General features: G+C 38.5%; 3 protein-coding genes across 4 annotated transcripts; 1 reads left to right on the top strand and 2 right to left on the bottom strand.

Moving 5' to 3' along the window:
* Positions 1–294: 294 nt before the first annotated feature.
* On the bottom strand, positions 295–4,799 carry LOC137173699 (sialic acid-binding Ig-like lectin 12). 2 transcript variants are annotated; one of them, XM_067578680.1, is made up of 8 exons: positions 4,659–4,799; positions 4,357–4,422; positions 3,741–4,121; positions 3,200–3,505; positions 2,842–3,099; positions 2,409–2,502; positions 1,761–1,800; positions 295–1,495 (listed from the first exon to the last, which is right to left on the bottom strand). In XM_067578680.1, exons 2-8 carry the CDS (start codon positions 4,397–4,399, stop codon positions 1,271–1,273), a joined length of 1,347 nt encoding a protein of 448 aa, XP_067434781.1. In that variant the 5' UTR covers positions 4,400–4,422; positions 4,659–4,799; the 3' UTR covers positions 295–1,270. The 2 variants fall into 2 exon arrangements, with proteins under 2 accessions (XP_067434781.1, XP_067434782.1); XM_067578681.1 differs by having other exon boundaries at positions 2,409–2,499.
* Positions 4,800–8,291: 3,492 nt separating this feature from the next.
* Positions 8,292–13,547, bottom strand: fen1 (flap structure-specific endonuclease 1). The gene is made up of 12 exons (XM_067578601.1): positions 13,450–13,547; positions 12,866–12,957; positions 12,373–12,475; positions 12,130–12,232; positions 11,671–11,734; positions 11,354–11,463; positions 10,672–10,808; positions 10,012–10,078; positions 9,662–9,793; positions 9,418–9,569; positions 8,762–8,876; positions 8,292–8,597 (listed from the first exon to the last, which is right to left on the bottom strand). The coding sequence occupies exons 2-12, from the start codon at positions 12,945–12,947 to the stop codon at positions 8,520–8,522; spliced, it is 1,143 nt and encodes a 380-aa protein (XP_067434702.1). The 5' UTR covers positions 12,948–12,957; positions 13,450–13,547; the 3' UTR covers positions 8,292–8,519.
* A 137-nt stretch (positions 13,548–13,684) lies between these two features.
* On the top strand, positions 13,685–23,541 carry tm9sf1 (transmembrane 9 superfamily member 1). Its single transcript, XM_067578599.1, has 9 exons — positions 13,685–14,171; positions 16,084–16,295; positions 17,091–17,222; positions 17,961–18,083; positions 18,260–18,618; positions 19,673–19,827; positions 20,098–20,283; positions 21,497–21,770; positions 22,324–23,541. Exons 2-9 carry the CDS (start codon positions 16,089–16,091, stop codon positions 22,715–22,717), a joined length of 1,830 nt encoding a protein of 609 aa, XP_067434700.1. The 5' UTR covers positions 13,685–14,171; positions 16,084–16,088; the 3' UTR covers positions 22,718–23,541.
* Positions 23,542–23,717: the final 176 nt, after the last annotated feature.

The following is a 23,717-nucleotide window of genomic DNA, read 5'->3' as shown; positions in this document are numbered from 1 at the left end:
GGCTGAGTGAAAATAAAGTGAGTGTGAAGTAAAGTTGTTTCATCTTTTTTTAGATTTCTTTGCATTGCAAATAATAGCCCCTCTTTACAAAATGTTGCCACAAAGAAATATGTCCACTGAGAAAAGGGAAGTACAATCTAACTAATTGTTGTGGCTAGCATTTTGACGATACTTCAAACAAAAAACAGTCATAATAATGGTTTAAATTGATCATTTGCATGGTACATAGTATATCGAAGGACATGAAATGGTTGCTGAATTTTATCCCAGATAAAAAAACACACAAGCCACAAGTTCAAATTATAACTATTTTATTTATCTCCCTTAAATAAAAAGTAATAATAGTTCATAGACAGTTATGCCGTGATACTCAATATGTGACTTGCAAACACAATGACAGTTTTTAAAAACATTATTTATTTAAAGTTGTAAACCATCACATTCTTTTAAAGCAACTCCCCTTCTTAAAATTCTTAAAAGGAATGACTAACAACTTCTGCAAAGCTGCACTGAAACGTGAACTCTAAAGAGAATCAGACGTGAAAAATGAGAAGTGAAATCACATGATTTCAACCCACTTAAACCACTGATACAGAAATAAATATCAGTCTCACTTTGACTGCTAAACCAAACCCCAAGACTACCTCGCAATGTCAACAATTCCACTGGGTTTATGTTCAGAAATCAGTTAGATTGCACATGACCTTAAGACAGGAAGCCTGCAGAAATATAACCAATCATATCCTGTGAGTAATCTAGAAGAGGGAGGCAACCTAAACTTATCAATTTTCAAACACCAGATGAGATGAAGCAAATACTTAATACAGTTTTACTCCCTGTTTTATGTGTCATCGCCTTACATTAAAAAAGTCACAACTTGTATAATGTATTTATTGCTACTATCTTTGTTGTTTACAAAAGAAGATGTATTTTCACTAGCTGCATGCCAAACCTGTTATTAAAATGCAATGAATAAATAATTTAAATGCAGAAACAATGCTTCATCTTCACTTTAGCAGCAATTAAAACACAAATGCACATAATTTAGGGGCCTATACACACCACACATACTGCTAAAAGAAAAAAACAGAAAATGTCATTCACTTGAAAAATAATCATGTGGAGGTTTTGAGTTTCTTTGCATTGACCTAATGATAACAACAACAACAACAACAACAACAACAATAATAATAATAATAATAATAATAATAATAATAATAATAATAATAATAATAAAAGGATATTGTATGAATAAGCCATGTAAATACACTTATTTTTTCCTCACTTCAGCATAGATGTCATCAGTCTGTGTTGAGTTTATTGGCTTGGATACTTTGACCTGTGCATACACTGTATCCTGCTGCTGTCCGCTGTGCTGCACTGAGGAACAGGAAGGTTCAAGTCTCCGCTTGGAGAAGTCGATTTCTCCATAACTGATGACTTCTTCTGTTGCTCTGATTGGTTCTTGAAAAGGTGGCCCTTCCCCTGTTAGGCTCTGTGAAAAATGGACCAAATAAGGAACGCTGTGAGGAGCTGGAGGACTGAACTGAACACTTCCTCAAATTCAACTCATTCAACAGTGGAGTGTTCGTGTGTATTGCTAACAGGATGTTTCACAATATTTCCTGTGTTTTTTCATATTTACTTGATAATGAGGAAGCTGTTCAGTCCAGTCTAAATCTTACAAGTACAGTCACTATGAATAGTTTGAAACATGTTCAAAACACAGTTCTGTACTGTACATTTCAGTATTTTCTCACCTGTGTCTGTTGTGAAGTTGAACGTGTTGACTTGAACCACCTGAAAGACATATAATACAATAATACAATAACAATAAATACGTAACAGCAAGTCTATAAAAGTCAATTAAAGTTTGCCAAATGCATAAAGACTCTAATATGATATTTTATGTAACTGGTAAATAAGGTTTCTTCTATTACATTTCAAATCATTACAGATATCCAGTGATGTGCATAATTTAAACACCCATTTATGGGATTGTGTTGTGTGATATTGACAAACTCAAGAAAAAGAGAATAGTGTTACCTACATACAAATGAAAATCTGTTTTCTGCTTGTGGCAGCATGTAGACACAACAATAATGACCCAAATATAGAACCATGGAGAACTACACAAATGAATTTCCAGTAACAGAAAAAGTCCTATTTTGAAGATATGAATTTAAAACAGACTGTGATTCCCTCTGATGTTTAAGACATTCAGTCAAAGTAATATAATAATCAGTGATGTCAAAGTAAAATGTGAAAAATCTAATACTAACAATGAACCAGAAACATTAAAAATAAGTACAGAGTAGAGATAATAGTTTTTGGTGGAATAAATCATTCCATTATATCAATCACACTTAGCTTATGATCTGGATGTCACATTGATTTGAGATACTTACCAAACGACAGCAACCACACTGATGAGTACGATCACTCCAATGATCCCTCCAACAACTGGCTCCCATTGTGTAGAGCTATACAGCTGTTTTCCTTCTACAGAAACAAAACCATTAAAAGTGACGTCAAGTCAGTAATCATGGCTGTCACGCAGCTTTCATGTAAAAGTCACAATTGTCTCATTTTTCCTCCTCTCATCTTCTGTGGATTAAAACTTTCTATCAAGGCTCCTCTCATTCACAAATCTCTGTCCTATTTTCTTGGGCCTGCAATTTATGAAGATGCGATGCTCTCATGTCCTATCGACAACCCTTTTTTTGTAAATATTGTATTTAACTTCCCACTGATCTCTACATTAGTGATTAAAGTTCCTTGTACAACAATAACTACTCCCACAGTATTCCACTATTGGATTCATTACAGTCCTGCATTTACCTTTAATAGTCAGATGGATCCTTGATGACGTCTGATTACCAAGATCATTTGTGGCCACACAGTAATAAACTCCTCCATCTGTCACATTGAAGCTGTAAAAGTCTCCTTCAGATACTTTCATGGGTCCATCTTTGCTGATGTTGAACCAGTTGAAGTTGGCAGCAGGTTTGGCTCTGCTGGAGCAGGTCAGGTTCACCCAGCTACCTGGTGACACCGAACCTGATGGATTGATCCTCACTGAGGTGTCTTTGGGAGCATCTGAAGAAAATGTGATTATTTTTATTCATTAAAAATCAGCTGACATCCCATGAATCATCATGTTTTGACAGGATCCAATAACAAACTCTGGTTGCCTTACATGAAACACTGAGAGTCACTTTTCCCTCTGCTGACTTAGCATTTTGTCCTTCATTCACAGAGTAGCTGGAAGAACAGGTGATGTTGTATCCATCGTCCTTGTCAGAAGGAGTGATGGTCGTCTGGATTTTAGTCGTAAAGGTTCGATCTGCGTTTTCCTCTATTTTGTTGTGAGCGTCTTGTTGGAGATTCCAGGTGAGTTTAGGAGGGGAGTGTGGACAGGGAGTGAAAGCTGAGCAGGTTATAGTGACAGACTCCTTCTCCTTCAGCTCACCTGAGATTTCAATTATGGGGCTCCGAGGAGAATCTGTGGTTTAAAATCAAACACTACACTTTACACTTACACAACTTTACACTAAAGAATACAGTAAATGTCTAAATGTGGCTTTTTCAAGTTTAATGTTGGGCTTTATCGGCCGGTTTGTCAGTGGTCAACATAAAATTTGACCCTCATTGTGAGACATTGAAACATGTCCCAAATTTTAAGATTTTGTCTTCCGTTAAAAAAAAAAAAAAATACAAAGGAGTGAAAACTCTCTTACCTTTGACTGTTATTTGAATAGGACTACAAGGAGCTGTTGCTATGAATGGTCTGTTCTCAATTCTGAAGAAGTATTTGTCTGTATATGTTGTCTTTAAACTGGAAAACAGAGTGGTGCAGTCATTCTGACTCAGGTTTCCAGTAATGTTCATTGGATAGGTGTTAACTGTCTTACTACTGTTGAAAATCACATTCTCTGGATGGAGTGCAAATCTAGAGTCCTTTTTAATCCACACTCCAAAGGTTGTTCTGCTGCCATCAAATGTTTGTCCCGGTGCAGCACTAAAGTTACACGGGATTTGCAAACAAGATCCACTCAGCGCTTCAATTAGCCACGGCACAGTAATGAAGAGGTCTGAATCAGGACAAACAGCCAAAGCACCTGTGAGATCAGGGTCATGATTAACATAAAGTAGAAAAATCTCCATGATGAGATGGTTCATGATGCAATAAATACAGTTCAGCAGCTGTATGTTGCATTTTGGTCTCTTTTATATGACATTTTACTTTTGAGATTAGTTGGAAAGTTGTTCTGTCTGCACTGGTATTTCTGCTAAATAAGGTTAAATGATTTGAGTTAATGTCTCCAAATAAAACTGATTGAACAAACGGCTCACCTGCTAGAAAGAAGACATTCAGTAACACGTTGTCTGTCAACATAGTTACAGCAAGAAACTTGTTCCCTGGATTTGCAAACACAATAAAACTGTTAGTTTTTCAGTTTTTGTTTTTTTACAGCAACACTTTGAAATCAGTTAAAATTTAAAATTTAAATGATACAACTTTGTGTTCATGTTCATGTCAGTTTAAGTAAAACAATTAAACAAACACAAACATAATACATCTTTCAGTGAAGTACATGAAGAACAAGAACAATAACTCTCATCTTTAAGGAGCCAAAAAGTAAAATGTTCCTTACCGAGTGAAATGAGGCAATTTGTGAATTTTGGCAAATTTGCAATGAACAAAGTATCAACTTCCCTGTTCAGCTATACTTCTCTAAGTTCACTTTGTCCGCAAAGCTTCTAAATATCATCTGACCTCAGAGAGTAAAACACTGCATACAAAAAGTTTTCATGTGGCTGATAGCCTGTGAAGAAGGAAGTCAGATATTGTGAAAATATCTGACAAAGGTCCAATTCATTGCAAGCCTTTATGCTTAGTCTTCTTAATTATTTATATGTATAGAATATATCACATGAATCACATTAATGACACAATTAATAAGCTAAAAATATAACATCATGTTTTTTGCACAGTTACCACAGTGTCTTTGCTGACTTCTGCGCTGTAAATGTCACATTAAAAAAATCCATTATCTGCAGCTATCATCAACCTGTAAACGTTCTATAACAAATGACAGAATAAGTGATAAAAATGCTTTTCTCCTAAACACTACATGAAAATCTTCTTGGACAGAAATCTGAAAGTTCTCATTTTAACAGTCTTTTATTTCATTTATTTATGTACAGATCAATATGGAAATAGCAAGCAATGAAAATTAATTACATGGTCCAATTGTATTTTAAAATCTTAAAAACAAAAAAACATAAGCCCCATGAATCACTACTGTACTGTTTGTAGCCACTCCTTAGTTGATAAAAACATGGCAGCAATTCAATTACATCAATTAAAAACTTTGTTGGCATTACATCCAATTGACAAGAGAGATACTATATTAAAATTTTTGGTAAGGGAAACTGGGATGAAGTGGCTGAGGGTGTCTTGTTCTGGGGAATCAGTGAACATCGTACAAGGCATTATATTGACCCTGATAGACTGCACTTTCTCTGTAAAGTAAGTTAAAAAATTTTCACAGTCAGCAGGAGCATTTGGACATTCTGGATTCACCAGTTGATCAATAGTCTTGCATAGAAAAATGTGACTACACTGATCTTCTCATATGAGATTTGTGAAATAGCATGTTCTTGCTTCTTTCATCATCATGTTGTAATGAAGTGGAAAGTCCTTCATTGCCACATAGTAGAACTGAAGAGCGGTTTTCTTCCACCTCCGCTCAGCCTTCCTGCACTCTCTACTCTCATTTATCCAAGGTTGCCACTTACAATTTGCTTTAATTCTGTTTTTAAGGGGCACAACTCTATCCAAAGTTGAAGAGCATAAATAATTCAAGCAGTCAACTAGGTCATTGAGGTGGGGAGTTTTCAGAATTTCCATTGTGTAGTGGCTAAAAATTGCACAAAACTAAGCGGCACTTTGTTCATTAAGACCATGTGTGCACATAACATTGGGTGGAGTAAAACTAATGGACTGCAATTCACAGGTAAAAAAATGTGCATGTGTGGTCAGAAATTAGTATGTCCAGACACCATGCGCAGGGTGAAAATAAATAAAGGGTATGACCACGGTTATGTGCTGGGCCATACACATGTTGTACAAGTTTAAAAGAGTCCATATAATTAAAAAAAAAAATCACAGGCAAGAGCATTGGATGGGTCAGCAATGTGAATGTTAAAATCACCACAGAGAACAACCTTGTCATAATTAATTAATTATAAATAATTAAAAAACTAATAAAAATCCCCTATCTGATTTTGGAACATGTCGTCATCCTCCTCTCCTTGAGGAGAGGAGGATGACTAATGTGTGAAATCATCTGACTAATGATGGCAACTCAATTACCCTGTTGACATAGTCTGCTTCTACTGTGTCCTGTGGAAATGAAACAGCACAGAGACAGTGGGGTGTTAGTGATTTGTAGTTAATTTACTATTGCTGAAAGTGTCCTTCATAAACCTAATTTCAGAAACATTCACACATACAGAAAAAGCTTTAGGATAAAATAATAAAGAATCACTGGACGTGGCCTCACAGTGAGGAGGAAAATGATCAAAATAAAGTGGGAATGCAAATGTTTGACATCATGATTTTCTGTAACACAAGCACAAAGTTATGCTGCTGACTATAAGTCTCATACAGGACCAGCGAAGGCAAGCTCCATGTCAGGGAGGAGTTTTTTCTCTGCTGTTATTGTGTCCCTACTTTCATTCACAGGGCAGCTGGCAGAACAGGTGACGATGATTTATTTAGGTTTTGAAAGAGGCAAGTACCAGACTGAAACATATAAATGATATGATGATTTATTGCCATGAAGTACTGTGCAGACATTCATGTTTCCAAAAGGGTGGCTAACAAAGTTTGGCGATCCCCTGACTTTTCCTCTCATGCCACCATGAGGTAGACATTTTTGGCTTTTAGTGAAATGTCTTGACAACTATTGGTTTGATTGCATGAAATCTGGTACTAACGTTTATGTTTCTCTGTGGTAGAATTGTAATTTAGCTTTTAAAACCTTCTAAACCTGCAAGTACAAACAACACTATTCTTTGAAATTTCACTTTGCCTGCTTTCACAGGCAAATTAGAGATTAATTTCAGCCTCTGAATGAATTTTAGTTATAAATTTAAAAAAAAGTTCATAAGCATATAAATCTTCCAAATAAAACACATGAACTGACCTGATAAAAACAATATGGTCAACATTATGTTCCTCTTTCACACTGTTCTGTCTTTAGATGACTATGCAAACAGATTAGTTTATTTATCAGGGACAACACACATCATGCAGTCATTTGATGAAAAGAGTCAATGCTGTTAAAAGTTTGAGTGAAAATAATTATAATTACACTAATTAAAATGAAGCAATATTCAGGAAAACATTTGTTTCTTGGTGTTTAGTGCAACATACAATTTTCCTCTGAAATTTGGATATCTAGGATACACAGAATTTATATTTTTAAAATGATGTCCTTACTAGCACTAACATTTAATAAAATCCTACAATAAATTACTTTGTTGCAGAAAGCTGTGTACAGTCGCTATGAGAATCCTACTGAAAAGCAACTAATCAACTTCCCCTCTGTATTTAAAAGTTCTCAGCCTTTACCCTTAACCACATCTCTTTTGCACTTCACTCCATTTCACAACAAGCCACACAGATAAACCTCTTTTTCAAAATTCATGTCATCTCATTTAGAGCTTCGCCTACAGCAACAAAACACCATGGGAAACTAAAAATGGTTACCACCATGAGGAAGTTTTCATGCAAGGAAAGTTGAAGAGAAATGCATATATGTGGATTTATGCTGTTTTAAATATAGTAATTAGATGTCCTACATACATGTTTGTATTGTCTGCCAGTGTCAGTACGTACACTCACCTGTATAATCCACAGCTCTAGCATTAATTCTACTTTTTTGTGTTTGTTGACATTGTCAGAAAGGCAATTATTCTACTTTGTTTATTATTGTGGTCATAGTTGCTGGTTGTGGTGTACTGGAGTGCATTTTTAGATTGCAAAGTGTTCCTAATATTAATACAACCCACATAAGGGAGGCAAAATATTAGGAACACTAGTTGCTCCAGATGCAATAGATCACTTTTATTTAACTGTATGCACTGTATGTGTACCACAAATATGAAACCAAATGCTTTATAGGGGAATTATAAAGGTTAGGTTGTAAATATGACTCATGATTGATTTGTCAGTTGTCAATTAAACTCAAATCAAGTCAATCAAAAGGCAAACAACATTTCTTTACAAAAACAATTCAATACTTTTATTCCATAACATAAAACACTTTCACCTTCAGACACTTTTTTTTCTCTTTACATCTACAAAGTCATGTCAACCTCCTATTGTGTTGCAACTACCTCCTGCTTTGCCTGGAACTATATTCTTTTTTGTTCTCTTCATTTAATAGGTTTTATTCATTTTGATAATTAATTCCCAAAGGAATCAAAAGAGCAGTATTTTCAGTCTATTTGCCCTTTCTGAATTTGCCTGGCGTAGCTCCAGTCTTCTGCTTCTTTTTAGCTGATCCTTTAATTTCAGGCTCCTAAGAAAGAATAATAAATAATACAGCCCATGAGTCCAACATTCAAAAAATATTGCTAAAGAAAATTGAACATGTGCAACACCAACTTACGGTGATAAAAGGGTAAAAAAACACAAACAGACTGGATAAAATTGTAAATAAAAATGTAGTTTTCCTGAACGTACCTTCCGTTTGGAGGACAGAGATCCTGTGACAGTGAAGAAAGAGTCCAGTCGTCCTTGTGTGCTGCCCTGCCGGCTCTTTAAAATCTTCTTACAACCATTACGGATCCTGTCCTCACTGCACACAGACACACAAAGCAATGAATCAATAAATGAAAAGTTGCATGTTATCCTACGGACAATGTCATTTTCTTTACTTATGACATAGCTGGTGTGCAAAGGGGTTCACAGTAAAGACACCAACATGAACAACCTCTTGAATGTGCTCTAAACCTCATCTCATATCTAACCAGACTAGGTCAAAACCTAACCTAACTTCATCACCCAGTCTCATAGCATTTGGCCATTAACATCAAGCAAGAAAGCATGCAAGCAAGCCAGCCAACCAGCCAGGGACTTTCGTGTATATAGGGCTGGCCCTGCTGTTGCAGTCCAGCTAAAAAGGTTATGTGCCCAAGTGATGCCAGAATCATTAACTACATGAACAACAGCGTAGCCTTGTGGTCAAAAATTGTATAACCAGTTGGTCTGGTCACACCAACACTGCAAAAACCAACATTATGTCCCTCAGTATTCATCAATCAAAAAAAGAGTTTCTTATTTTGATTGACAGTGATTGACAGATTAACAGCATTACAGTGAGCTTGCTGATATTTCACCTGAATTGTTTCTCACTACACATGAACTGGATCAGTCCCTCATCATCCGGCTCACTCCACTTCAGCTCCACTGTGGAACAATCCACCACTTCTGGCTTCACAAACAAGCCCCTGGCCTCTTTGTATAACCAGTCCTCTGGAGCAGGGTGCTTCTGCATGGAGGTAAGTGAGACAAACACACAAAGACTCAATACCAAATCCGCTTGTTTAACTGGCTTCAGGGTTGCAGTAAGTATTCACTTACATTAGGGTCAATGTTTTCTAGGATTTCCTCGATGCAGCCATGCTGTCTGATCAGGTCGATGGCTCTCTTGGGGCCGATCCCCTTGATGGTGCCACAGTAGTCACAGCCCAGCAGAATACACAGGTCTATGAACTGGGATGAACCACGGAGAGAAGGTGTTACAAGAAAGAACAAAATATACAACAGCACAGTTTATAATTACCAGGAGAGTAATGCGACATTTCTCTTAGATAAACTACACAGTGCAAAATCAGCATGTTAACATCAGAAGAATTGCGTCTTGAATTTTACCCCAGATGAAAAATGACACATGATTATACAGTATAACGTTCTGCAGAATAAAACTTTACCTGATCATTGGTCAGGCCGATGTCCTGCAGGACACGACTATGATGGAACTCTTGGATAGGAAGTTTCCTAAAAAATTTTTTTTTAAAAGAATAAATAATTTGATGTTTTATCAAATGCATACGAAATATATTACCATTAAATTTAATTAATGTGATTTTTTTTTTTTTACAGCATAGGGCACCTTGTCTTCTGTTTCAGGTCTTGATTATACACAATTATCCAAAGTTCAAATTATATAAATAGGACTAGCTGCACTTCATGTTTCAGTTCCTGCTGACACATGCTCAAACAAACAATACTGGCATCACCAAACCTGTTCCGTATGAGATCTTGTATTACTTTAAGAATACAGAGGCGAAAATGTAGGAGATAGTTACACACAATAATTCTCCTATATCATTGAGAGCTGGTAGGACACAGGAACAGCACCGACCCTATTTTGCCCTAAAAACATTTATGAATAATTACACATACTGATTGCAGGTTGCATTTTTGTCATTATCAGGTATAGAAATACGTTAGTTGAATGGTTACAGCAAAAGTTGCACCAGAACCAAAACTGGAACAGCAAAATATCAAGTCACCTCTATTTATACATGTCTGCTACAGAGCCTAACAGTGGAAATCAGTGATGCAGTCACAAAGAAGTGCAACATTACTTTGCTTCGCTGGCAGTGAGGTGTCTGAGCAGGACGTTTGTCCCAAAGGTCAGCCCGTCCATATCCTCTGTTGCTGTGGCATAGACCTTCCCTGCTTTAACCAGAGCGGCACAGCTGGCCTCAGCTTCACATGGAGCCTACAGAAACATATCGCATTACATTTCATCCAATCATTCACCCAGAGCTATCCTGTTATAATGACTGACTCTGCTGACATGTGGAAAATTAAAAAAAAAAAAATCAGTCAACCTTTTACATACTGTAGAGCAGGATCACTTAGAGAACTTCATTGTACATTAACTTCAGATTTACTTAAGCATTTCTCCAGATGTATTGAAGGTAAGGCCATTCATTTTCACATGTCAAACAACAACAATCATTTCTATTCATGGTTGCAAATCACAATTCATGAGCTGTCCAAACTTTCTGGCACAATAAAAAGATAAACCTTTGCCAATTTCTACATCTTTACTGGGCTGACTACATCTGATAAAATGAGTGAGTTATTATTCCTTTACATATAATATATCAGTAATATACAAGAAGATACAGGATAAGATTGACAGAAGACTGAAACATAAGCCAAGTAAAGGATTCTTTTAAAATCAGTTACCAGAGTCACTTGTCAATACAACTGCGGAAATATTACAAAACCCAACAGAAGTTGTGGTAAAGATCTAACCTCAATGTAAGGAACTCCCATCAGGGTCAGCAGCTTCTTGCACTCATCATTATGCTGCTTGGTGACTTTGACCAGACGCTTAGTGAATTTGTCAATGTTCTCTTGTTCACCTAGGTTGAGACAGGAAGTTTTTACAAATATATTAATACATGACCAGTAAAAAGTGTTCATAATCCATACAATAAGCATACATCTTATTATATAAAAAAAACATTCAGATTTGGATCTGGATTTGTTCTGATACATTTGCATAAAAACAGATCCTCATCCCTCACGACTATTATTTAGGAAAACTATGACAAATTAATTAACTGTACCCATTTCCTGGGCTTGTGCGAGCATCTTCTCAGCTTCTGCCCGTCTCTCCACTCTCTTCTCCAGCTGGGGTTAAAGTAAGAGCAAGGACAGTGTGAGACACACAGGACGTGTGTTGCACCTTACCAAATACATAGTTCAACATATAGACATTTAAAATGTCTTTGTGTTTACTGATTTATCAAACAAATTAGAGATTACAAAGACTGACACCATGGTTAAACATGGTAGAGTGATATTTTCTGGAATTTGACCATCATCACACAAAATGCTGATGAATGTTACAGTTTGAACCACACTTGTTTGGTTGACATGTGGACAAGATTGAAAGGTGCAGCGCAAACCACAGCAACACCACACAGCAGATAAAAAATAAACAGAGGTTATCTATCTGATTGCCATTTCCACAATGATAACATGCAGAGAGATAGGCATCAGTTGAAATCAGACAACACACTAACCTCTCCTGACTTCAGCTGTGGGGGTTTGCCATCAAACACGTACACAGGTTTGATGCCGTGCTCCAGCATGCGGATTGTCCGGTAAAACATTCCCATCAGGTGGCTGAGGAAGAGAGCAAGTAAAAAGCATATTTCAGGCCTTCTGCCCACATTGGAGCTACAGTTACTATTCTAGGATCAATCAAAGAACTGCTGTGTCTGTAATGAGTCTCCTACTATGTCTTTGTGGAGGATGTACTGTACCTTGTTGTCTCTCCATCCTCATTCTGCAGCACATTGCCATCCTGTCGCACTGCAATCAGGAACTGGTAGATGCACATGGAGGCATCTATAGCAATTTTCCTCCCTGCAAAAGTTCAGAACAACAGGTAACAAGTTATTTACCATGTGCAAAACAGCCACGGTCATCAAAACAACTAAATTAGGAATAATGCTTTCATCAAACATCTATAACCTTGTTTCTAGATAAGCCTTCATTCATTATTGTATAAAGCAAGGTATGTGAGATTCTTTCATTTCATTATGGGCTGGGGTCTTTCAACTACTGATTCTTTTCAGGTATCTACCCTAAGGTTCAGACCTGCATTCAGTAAAAGAGGCCGATTATGCTGGATTCACCTTCTAATGCAGCAATGACCCAGTTTATCCAAGGGAGATCAATAACCTTTCAATTGATCTCATCCTCATTCTATGCAATCCACATAATCAATATGTAGGAGGAACCTGAACCAGTTACCAAAGTAGTTCTTGATGTCCTGCTCTTTTATGGCTCCAGGCGCCTGGTCAGCAATCAGCTTGGCAAGCCCGTGTATTCCCATTGTGGTAGGTCTGAAAAACAAAGAAATAAGACTCGTCAATTCTCTTTTCACATACACACATCATCCTGACTACCATTTCTAGAGGCCTCTGTAACTGGTACTTATGGCTCTTACGTTAGATTAGGTTAAAGCCTCACGCTGACGTGGAAACAATACACAACAAAAATTTACATTTTGTTTATATATTTGCAGCTTTGCAGCGTGAGATGCACGCCGATTTAAAGACTAGTTACTAGTGATGGGTTGTATATGGTGTAAGCTATATTCTTAAGTGTGTGGATTTACAGTGAAGGATTGTTACACTAAATTGCCAGTTTTCTGGATGAAATTTGGGATGCGGAGCAAAGAACATGTCCTGTAATGTAAGCTAGTAGAGCAGTTAGCTGGATGGACAGACCATAAACAATTAATTCACAGTGTAAATACAGCGCATACCAACTAGTGACATGTCTAAGTTTCAGTATTAACTTAGGTTAAACTGTTATTATTTATACAGACTCACCAGTTAGCCGTTAACGCTACAGTCTGTGTGCTTTCTTGTCCCGGCGTCTCCGGCGCGGGGAAATGCGTCTGTTTCGCGGGCAATCAAATGGCAGGCATTACCTATCAATCTGTCGAGCACTGCATCGTGAAAGACTTTGAAGAGCTGCGCATCGATAGCGCAGGTTTGATTACACCGGTCTGACTTCTAACAAGCAAGTATCTGATTGGTTCATTGAAGGTTGCAGGAAATCCGGTCAACACAGCAGAATAACAGAAGTAGTGATTCAAGCCGTTTAAATGATGGTTTTCGGTGGCAATAAACCACGAATATAAACTACGGTCATTTCAAATTGTCTGTGAAGGGGAATATCACTTGGTGCTAGTAGCAGGTAACGTCGGAGGTGTGTTTTTGTTTTGTTTCTCCGCCCACTCCGGAAAACTCAACCGAGCCGTCGTTATTTTTATTTTTTAAGGTGACGTGGAGTCGCACCCCTTCTTCTACACTGTCTCATGTGTCAATAAAAAGTACTCGGTGTACCCGGAGAAGAACCCAATGAATGTATAATACGTTGATACATTGCATCACCAAGATGTGTCGCTGCAAATCTGTAAATTGAGCTCCAGTATCGACGCATACCGGAGCAGAGAGGAGACTACCGGGGCCTGGAGTCCGAGGAATCCGGCGGACAGACAGGTTTTGTTGGATCTGCAGCATTGGGACTGAAGTGACACAAGATTCAGGTAGAGCAGATTTAGCCAACTTCTTGTCGTTCTGCGTGTCTTCTTCGTCTTTGGATTTGAGAAGTCTTTATGTAGATCAGTTGTTTTCTTTTATATGAATCAGCGAGGCCCCTCATTATAGTCACGTTTCTTTCCACAGAGATAATAAAGCAAATAGATTGTGCCCTGCGTTTTGTGCCACTTTGACACTTGACCTTGCTCTTACTCTAATTGCTGTGAAATGAGCAATCAATCAATCAATCGATCAATCGATCTTTATTTGTATAGCACCTTTCATACAGGTTAGTGTAAAGTTAGTTCAAGGTGCTTCACAAATGACTGATAGAACAAGTGTAGACTGTAAAACCAAAAAAGTAAAACATAAAAATAAAAACAATTTGAGTCCAGTGCACGCAAGAAATTAAAATGGAAATGTAATACAATAATATGTTGTAGTAATAGTAGTAGAATAGTCTGTTTTAGTTGTTACTAATCTCACTAAACATTAGTGCAAATGGTTCATCAAAGCATGACTGTCCTGGCTACAGCTCTCAGTCTGTGCTCTTGTCAGTTTTTTAATTGATTTAATTCTGTGTTAAACTACATCCAAAAACTTGAGAGAGTCTCATCAAATGAGGCTTTGGCACCAAAAAGTTCAGGAGGCCCAGATAAGCTGCTCCAATGCTCCTCTGAGGAGGCATACCAGGAAATCATTTACAAGTGACCAGTTTCTTAAAACCTCCCCCTTTTTTGCTGAAACTCAGTAGGGATCTCACGCAGGACTACTGTGCCAGCATGTAGCTGTTGTATCAGCAGATCTGGTCTGAAAGCAGCTCACTCTCAAAGCTTTATTACAGTGTGATAAGAACATCGCCACCATTCAGAGGTAACTACATATAGAGTTAAATCTGCTGTCACCAGAACATTTTAGAATTTTCGTAGAGGTTAACATTGCAAATCAGGATGATGACGCACAGCAGAGAACAGAAAATGTTATCTAGAATTAAACTGCATTAGCCTTGCTGTGTCATTTGACCAATAATGCAAGATCAGTACTGGCTATTGATCCACTTTCAAAATTGCTCTTTTAATATCTTACCCCAAAGGTGATGATATTCACTTTGCTTTGTAAGATTTAGGACAAGACATGTAACACAATTTGTAAGGCTCAACTGTTTTTAAAGCTTTTAAATACATATTATAGTAAGTCATTCATGTCATTCATTCATTTTTAGTTTAGTTTGCCTACATGCTGCTAGTGTAGAGCTTTTTTTTAATAAAGAAAAGGAGAACAACAGTACTGCACCGTCATACTCTACTGAAACAACATCATTTCAGTCTCAACATGAGGTGTTACAAAACACCTACTAGTAGTAATACACATTAGCATGCAAGTTTTACTATGCTCTTAGTATGCAGTAAGAAATATGCTTTTAATATACCTTTCTGAAATGGATAGCACCATCATACCCAGAAGTCCTGAGGAGACGCCTATTGTGTTAAAACCTAAAATAGACCCTTAAAACAACATCTTTGGGCAACATTCCTTAATTTCTACTGTCACAAACTCATAACAGACAGAAAAAAACAGACAGAGGTTGTTTAATTCCAGACACAAAACCCCTCTGCCCTGATGAAACTGCTACATTGATACATTGTAATTCATGGTGGTTACATAGTGCCTCACAGTTCTGTCTGAGTGTTTCGAAATTTTCTGCTGCGTGTGTTTGAACGTTGAGGGAGTGACGCTGCATAATATTCTCCATTCACACCACTTGACCTATAAATAATCACATATAAGGTGAAACTAGCACAAACATGAGCTTGTACCTCGTCTTGAAATGAAAGGCATATTGTAAGTCCCAGGCCAGACAGTCTAGTTTAAATCACACCTGTGCAAAATGAACTGATGAACTGTCCGTGTTTGCAACAGGGGTCATGCAGTGTGGAATAGTACACCTCCCAGGTGGCTGCCAGAGGACCATGGGCCTGCACTGCGTCTTGATCCTGTGCTTTTTCTCAGGCTGTGTGGTGGGCTACAAGCAGGGGGACAACGTGTCTCTCTATGTAAACAAAGTGGGCCCTTATCATAACCCCCAGGAGACATATCACTACTACACCCTGCCTGTTTGCAGGCCAGAGAAGGTCAGTCTTTGTTCCATTTGACTGCGTATTAATGGGCTGCTGTAATACAGAGAGGAACTGGGGACTATTTTGTCATGCAGAATTTAGACACCAATGCAAGGATGAAACCTGAATAATTTCTTTTAAAAATGCTTTTATCTGAAAAGGACTGTAAGTGTTCCAATGTTCAGACAGAAATAGGATCTTTGAAATGGCATTTATTTCTGTGGCTTGATGTAAAAGAGGATAATGGAGTGGGACCTAAAGTCATGATGGCGTTTACTTTGAGTGTTTTTATATTTGGAGACTTGCTAGAGGAGGCCTTGACGGAATTTCCACAAAATCGATGAACCCATTTTGATTAATGCAGCATGAAAGAATCCTACCCGTTACATAAAAAAAGACACAAAAGATATAATAATACAACGAGGGACACGAGGTAATAACAGAAACTTTCACTTTGTGTGAGCAACTTTAGTGTGGCACCATAATGTTTACTTTAAATTTACTTATTTGTCTGTCTCTCTGCAGTTAATGTTTTACTTTTGAGCGATTACACCTGCCAAGATCATTTGAGTAAAGTTTTTAATTCATGAAGTCATATAGGAAGTTTGACCCAAATATGTAACAGCAGTAACTTATTGCCCACATCTTCAGGATGTTGAACTAACACACCAAGCATGCAGTGACACAGTGTGATTGTAGTCAGGTCTGTTTTTATTTTTCACTCACTGGTAGTATTATATGCTGTTTTGAACTCAAGTTCTGACAGAATTATAACCAGCTAACACTCATATTGTTGCTCTTCTTCTCCAGGTGCATCACAAGTCCCTCAGTCTGGGAGAAGTGTTGGATGGTGACAGAATGGCAGAGTCTTTATATCACATCCGGTTTAAAGAGAACGTAGAGAAGAAAACGCTCTGCCAGCTTACTCTTTCAGAGAAACAGGTATTTATTTACACAAGAACAGAATAGGTTGAACTTAATATTTTGTATACTACCAGACATCCTGTGTTACTTCATAGTACTCTCAGCTCAAACTGTGTGAAAATAACTCTACACGTAGCTTTAATAGATTTAAATAGGAACGTCTGTGTGTAATAAATTGGTCACTGGGTGGTGGATGTTGCAAAGAAAAGGATTTTTGTCCGTTTAATATATCATCACTTCTTTTTTTTTACCTCCTGCTTATATTTTGAGGTAGTTTTGATCATGCAAGCTTTCTTTGTATTCTTCATTTCATACTTTATTTGAAACAAATTGGCAATAAGTTAGTATGATCAGGTTAAAACGTGCAGAATTTTCCCACACGGACAACAATGATCAAATTGAAATTGAAAGTTTTATTTGAACATTGCACGTTTTTGAAGTGTGCTTGATTTTCTCGCCCCAGGCATTGTTTTAAATTGCCATCATGGTGTGTATCAGTTTCAGGATCTGATGCAGTCAGTGTGTGCCGTCACGGCTACCACTTACAGTATAGTGTGTTGAAAAGGTGATGGTGCAGAGCAAGTTTATCGCAGATGTTTTATTGAATTAGGCCCACAACCTAGTGATAAATAAAGCTGTCTTTTATGCATTTGATTTTGTAACTAGTCTAATTAAATAACGCCTTAAAATAACGGTTGCACTGGAAGCTGTAGCCTCGATTATAGTGTGACCCTGGATATGTTTTATGTGTGCTAGGTGGACCAGCTTCGTGAGGCCATCGAGGAGCTGTACTACTTTGAATTTGTCCTGGATGATATTCCAATCTGGGGGTTTGTGGGCTACATAGAGGAGAGCGGCTTCCTGCCTCACAGCCACAAGGTAAACCTTCTACCTCTGAGGGTTCGTTGGACACGTGGAGTCAATTGGATTTACCTCTATGCAAAGTTCCTGTTTCCGTTGAACCACACTCACTGTCACACTTTGTTTTTCATCCTTTTTATCACTCACTTCCTCCTCTTCTGTCTCTCCTTTCTCTTTCCTCTCACCTCCACTAGGTGGGTTTGTGGACACATCTAGACTTCAACATCGAGTACAATGGCGACTCAGTGATCTTTGCCAACGTCTCAGTTAAAGACGTCAAACCCGTTCCCCTGGAGGAAGGAGCGGGAGCAGCGGTGGGTGGAGTCGGGGTGGGCGGAGGAAGCCTTAAGGTCACCCACACCTACAGCGTGCACTGGTTCGATTCCCCTCTGCCTCACTCCCGGAGAGCCGAGCGCCTCCGCGACTACTCGTTCTTCCCCAAAACACTGGAGATCCACTGGCTGTCCATCATTAACTCACTGGTGCTTGTGGTGCTACTGCTGGGCTTCGTCATCATCATCCTCATGCGAGTCCTTAAGAATGACTTCGCCAGGTCAGTTGGCAAGCAGCTCAAGTGGTTATTTCTGTGTTAATGTGCGGGAATCTTTTTGTTTCATGTCTTTAATAAAAAAAAAAGTTATACTAAATGAGGCTAATAAAGACCTCAATCCACCTTCAGTAAGAACAAGCATCACTGTGGGTAATAAAACATTACGGCTATAAAAGGTATTAAAATATCTTAAAGTTACAGTTATTTGAGGTTTTATTTATATCACAATGCAATGACAGATTTCTTTGGGCTAGAGTGCAATATGCATCCTGTCTGCCTCACTTCATAGAATGTCTCTTAATGGTTAGTTTTGTTTGCCAATTTTTTGTCAATCAATTAGACAAGAGAAAATTCATCGACAGCAATTTTAACTGTCGGTGTCATTTATAAATTTGCTGGTTCCAGCTTCTTAAATGTAGGATTTGGTGCTTTTCATTGTTTTATATAATTGTGTTTAAATGTTTTCTGAAAAAATAAGCAAATTGAAGACGTCACCTTGGGTCTGGATCTCTGGTGAATATTCTTTTTCTCAGTTTTCGGAGCAATGGATTCACGTCCAGGTAGCAATTAAAAGGTCTTAAAAAGTTGTTCTTGGTAATAATACTGTGAATTATACAAAAACCTGGGTGCAAATTCAAGGAAGTAGAGCCTGTATATATATAGGTGTTACACATCTTGTTTGGCTTTTAAGACATAAATTGAAGTTTATAGGTTTTAACATTATTATTTCTTGGTGCAGTGTTGCAAATCAGCCCAGTCTTTTCTTTATTCTAATTTCACATCATTTTACAAAAGCCTAGTTGATCTGCTTTCCATGCACATACCAAAGAATTGATAGCCTAATTTGCCATGCCCGTCCCTAGATGGGCCTTTTAGAATACATAAAACGTATCAATAAAATAGATACAGAACACAGCACAAAACACAAGACTCAACAATAAAATGCACAATCACAAACATATGTGTATATTCAAGGGTTGAGTAGTTTTCCTGTAGTGTTTTTGCTTGTTGTATACCAAATAACATCCGGATGAAAAGGCTTTTCCCTTACCTGCAGGTACAATGTGGAGGAGGAGGGGGGCTGTGATGATCTGGACCAGGGAGACAACGGCTGGAAGATCATACACACCGACGTCTTCAGGTTTCCCCCTTACAAAAGCCTGCTGTGTGCTGTGCTGGGAGTGGGGGCTCAGTTCCTTACTCTTGCCACAGGTGATTACTCATTCTCAAATACACACAAAGCCAGCAACACACATGGCTGAAGATGGACACACACACACACACACACACACACACAAAGGTCTGTTAAATTCCAAAACAGTTTTAGGGACAACCATTGTTCTGTTTTCTGAGCAGCAACACTCTTTGTAGAGCATAGATACATAATAGCTAGAAGCCTTATAACAGCATACATATGCAGATTATATGTACAGAGCTCAGATGCAGGAGTCTGATCACCCTAATGTCTCCTCATTGCTGTAGGGATCATTGTCATGGCTTTACTGGGAATGTTCAATGTGCACCGCCACGGCGCCATCAACTCTGCAGCCATTGTCCTATACGCTCTGACCAGCTGCGTGTCAGGCTACGTGTCATGCAGCTTCTACACACAAATCAATGGCCAGCGCTGGGTGTGGAACATCATCCTCACCTCCTCTCTCTTTTCTGGTGAGTCTGATCAGAAAGCTTCATGAAGAGACTTGTTCCCAATAGGACCGTCTCTCCACACTTCACAGAGCCTCAGCATCCTTGAAAAACCATGTTGAATTTTTATACCCATTTATTTCCATCTATCCTACATCTTTTTCTTCCTCATCACAACTCACATTTTTCCTCTTATCATTAGACTTTCCTTCCATGCATTAAAACTGTCATTGCAAATTTAGATAATAAATGTAAAGAAGGATTTTGGCACAAACTGGTGACAAATTACTAATAAATTTGAATGACAGTTTTGCTTTACAAAATGTGTATAAATATCTAGGTTAGGGTCTTTAAGGAGGCAAAGATCGGTATTGCTAAAATGTAACCGAGATTCAACTTTCAAATGAAAACATGTTTAAAGCTGTAGTTATATTGATTGCAATTATATGTCAATATGTAAATTAATTAGGCTTTTTCTCAAGTGACAATGTAACACTACAAGTCTACTCAGTTCATGATTTATTTATTTATCTATAATATATTCACTGCATTCACACTTTGCAGGAGTGCTTTATTCAGGTTCAGGAAGTTGCTTGAAAAACATTGGGCCTCATGCATGAATGTTTTTATTATTTTTCTCATATATTTGTTCTTGTACAAAGCAATGAGAGGAAAAAAAGGAAATCCTACATGGCATTCAACAAACTCTTAACTGCCTGGACTTGTTGTAAATCGCTCATTTCAGCCTGATGATTGCCACCTGTTCATGAGGAGGTGCACCTTTGTGAGATGTGATCATTAGCATAATCCACGTCCCTAAAATCGCCATTTAAGGCTCCACATTGTGTTCCATTTGTGGGTGAATTTCATTCACAAGAAGTTCCCAAAGAGTAAAAACACCACATAGGTTCAAGTCCTGCTTTTAGAAATCAGAAGACATCAGAACAAATTTAGGAGTGACAGTATTATAGTATAATTGTAAGTCAAACAAGTGTTTCTCCCCAGTGAAGAAAAGCAGAGATGATCTATTCATGACACATACAACAGCTCTGGACCACCACCATTTCTTCATACAAGTGCTTCTTGCATGAGGCCCATTGAACCTTCTGGCATTTTGAAACTTTCAGGTGTTATAAATGTCAAGTCATTTCAAGTAATTTTTAGCAACACTCATACCTGGAATGATTAAAACAATGCTTGTCCCACTCTTTGGTCACTTTGTCCTTCATTGCCACAGCTCCTCTGTTCCTGACGTGGAGTGTAGTGAACTCAATCCACTGGTGGAGTGGCTCCACCCAGGCCTTGCCGGCCACCACCGTACTCCTGCTGCTGGGTGCCTGGGTACTGGTTGGCTTCCCCCTCACTGTCATCGGCGGGATCGTGGGAAAGAACCGAGCTGGCAGCTTCCAGGCTCCCTGCCGCACCCGCAACATCCCCCGGCAGATCCCTACACAGCCCTGGTACAAACATGCAGCAGTACACATGGCCATCGGCGGCTTCCTGCCATTCAGGTGAGCTGTCTTCAGGTCTGGAAAAGAGGTGCTTTAATCACGGGGAAATATAATAAGACACAGAGGAGTAAAGGCAGAGGATAAAGTTAATACAGGTGGTGAAAAGACCATTTTTAGGGCTTGCAATGAGGATTTATTCCTATCTCAACAATTGTAATGTAGAAAAGTTTATTGTAAAAATGTAAATATCATTTATGGACCAAAATTTGAATATATTCCTACACTTTTTGGGGTTCTTCTATTCAACTATTGCATTACCATCTATTATTCAGCACTAGAGTGGTTTGGATAATGCATGAAATGTACTATCTTCAAATATTTGCACTTAAAGTGATACTTTTGAGTCATCTTGAATTATAAGTCAGCACTATTATTACATTCATAAGCGGTGGCTGAAATGAGAACTACATTTTCCCGGTGAGATGTGGTTAATCTTTATTTCATCTGCACAGATTTATCTACCCCAGTGGTAAAAAAAAAAGATTGAAAGTGCGGTCTCTTTAAGTCATTTTCTCCACACTAATTCATGCTTTCCATCACTTCTCTCCCTCAGTGCCATCTCAGTGGAGCTGTACTACATCTTTGCCACAGTTTGGGGCAGAGAGCATTACACCCTGTATGGCATCCTGCTGTGCGTCTTCGCCATCCTTCTCTCAGTGGGCGCCTGCATCTCTGTGGCGCTCACCTACTTCCTGCTATCCGGTGAGGATTACCGGTGGTGGTGGCGGAGCGTGCTGAGCACCGGTTCCACTGGCCTCTTCATCTTCGTATACTCTGTTTTCTACTACCGGAACCGATCCTCTATGAGCGGCCTGGTGCAGAGCACTGAGTTCTTCGGCTACTCTCTGCTCACAGCGATGGTCTTCTCGCTGATGCTGGGCAGTGTGTCATTCTGGGCCTCACTGGCATTTATTCGCTACATCTACCGTAGCCTCAAGATGGACTAGGCATGAAATGTGCACACATACATCTCACACACACAGCTCTGACTACACATTTCCTCATAGCACACACGGACAATCTTCATTCTCCTCCTTGCTCTTTCAGTCATACACACACAAACACACACACCTCCTATGGGATTAATGGGAGGAGAAACAGGGGCCTTTACCTTGGGTTGACAGGAGCTAACGATCGAACTTGAAGAGCTGTCATTGCTGGAATAAGGGATCATTGGTTGAATGGATGGGCAGATGAAGGTTGCATTGTGGAGGGGGGTGGTATCTTTAAGGATAAAATGGAATATTACAGTACAAAGGGATGATTGTGTCCCATCAGGAGTGAATGGGTAAAATGTATGATGAGATAACAGTGTGAGTGAATGGGTCTACTCATTGTATGATGCAGACTTGCAATGTGCGACATCATGTGCTCTGGTTCTTACTTCATTGTCTATCAAGGCTTGGTAGGATCTACACAGTCCTTATTTCCTGCATTACACTGGTTACCCACGCAGACAGCTGACTCATACTCCACTTTTGATTGATTATGCAGCAGTGCAAGTGTTATTACTTGCAATTATACTCCCCCACATATATAAAACTGTGGCAGCCTATTCAAATGTAATAGAGAAAGTAATGTTTTGCACTGGCCCTGTCAAGCTCCACATAGCCCTGCAGTGAATAAGAGGAATGATGCCTTGTAGATTGAAGAGATGTTGAATAATGTCGGTGATGGGAGCAATATTGTAATTGTATTCTATGGTCACCATTGACTGTGATTTTGGTTCTGATGTAAATATAGTCTTTTCAATAAATGCTTTTTAATACAATATTGCCAGCACATGACTTTTTTTAAGTTCTTCATATCGGTCTATATACTGTTCAACTTCTTTATAGCCAATTGACATTTACGGCTTGAAAATAATGCAGTTGAACTTCAGGCCACAGCCTTATCAGTGTCGCAGCAGGTGTTTCCAATCAGCTGTCAATCGCAACACAATCATCA

Source organism: Thunnus thynnus, chromosome 21 (genome assembly GCF_963924715.1).
Source record: "Thunnus thynnus chromosome 21, fThuThy2.1, whole genome shotgun sequence".
In the NCBI taxonomy this organism is placed as follows: domain Eukaryota; kingdom Metazoa; phylum Chordata; class Actinopteri; order Scombriformes; family Scombridae; genus Thunnus; species Thunnus thynnus.
The sequence above is the reverse complement of the archived record's forward strand: the minus strand, read 5'-3'. Positions and strand labels throughout refer to the sequence as shown.

What these genes read in the sequence shown, in the direction of transcription:
- fen1 (XM_067578601.1), bottom strand. Translation starts at nt 12,947, where the DNA reads ATGGGAATACACGGGCTTGCCAAGCTGATTGCTGACCAGGCGCCTGGA. An exon ending in CGCACAAGCCCAGGAAATGG is followed by an intron (nt 11,464 to 11,670) that starts GTACAGTTAATT and finishes GTCTCAACCTAG; the next exon opens with GTGAACAAGAGAACATTGAC. An exon ending in TGGGAGTTCCTTACATTGAG is followed by an intron (nt 10,809 to 11,353) that starts GTTAGATCTTTA and finishes ATGTTTCTGTAG; the next exon opens with GCTCCATGTGAAGCTGAGGC.
- tm9sf1 (XM_067578599.1), top strand. Translation starts at nt 16,089, where the DNA reads ATGCAGTGTGGAATAGTACACCTCCCAGGTGGCTGCCAGAGGACCATG. An exon ending in CTGTTTGCAGGCCAGAGAAG is followed by an intron (nt 16,296 to 17,090) that starts GTCAGTCTTTGT and finishes CTTCTTCTCCAG; the next exon opens with GTGCATCACAAGTCCCTCAG. An exon ending in GTTCCTTACTCTTGCCACAG is followed by an intron (nt 19,828 to 20,097) that starts GTGATTACTCAT and finishes TCATTGCTGTAG; the next exon opens with GGATCATTGTCATGGCTTTA.
- LOC137173699 (XM_067578680.1), bottom strand. Translation starts at nt 4,399, where the DNA reads ATGTTGACAGACAACGTGTTACTGAATGTCTTCTTTCTAGCAG. An exon ending in TATTCAAATAACAGTCAAAG is followed by an intron (nt 3,506 to 3,740) that starts GTAAGAGAGTTT and finishes TTTAAACCACAG; the next exon opens with ATTCTCCTCGGAGCCCCATA. An exon ending in CAACTTCACAACAGACACAG is followed by an intron (nt 1,496 to 1,760) that starts GTGAGAAAATAC and finishes CATTTTTCACAG; the next exon opens with AGCCTAACAGGGGAAGGGCC.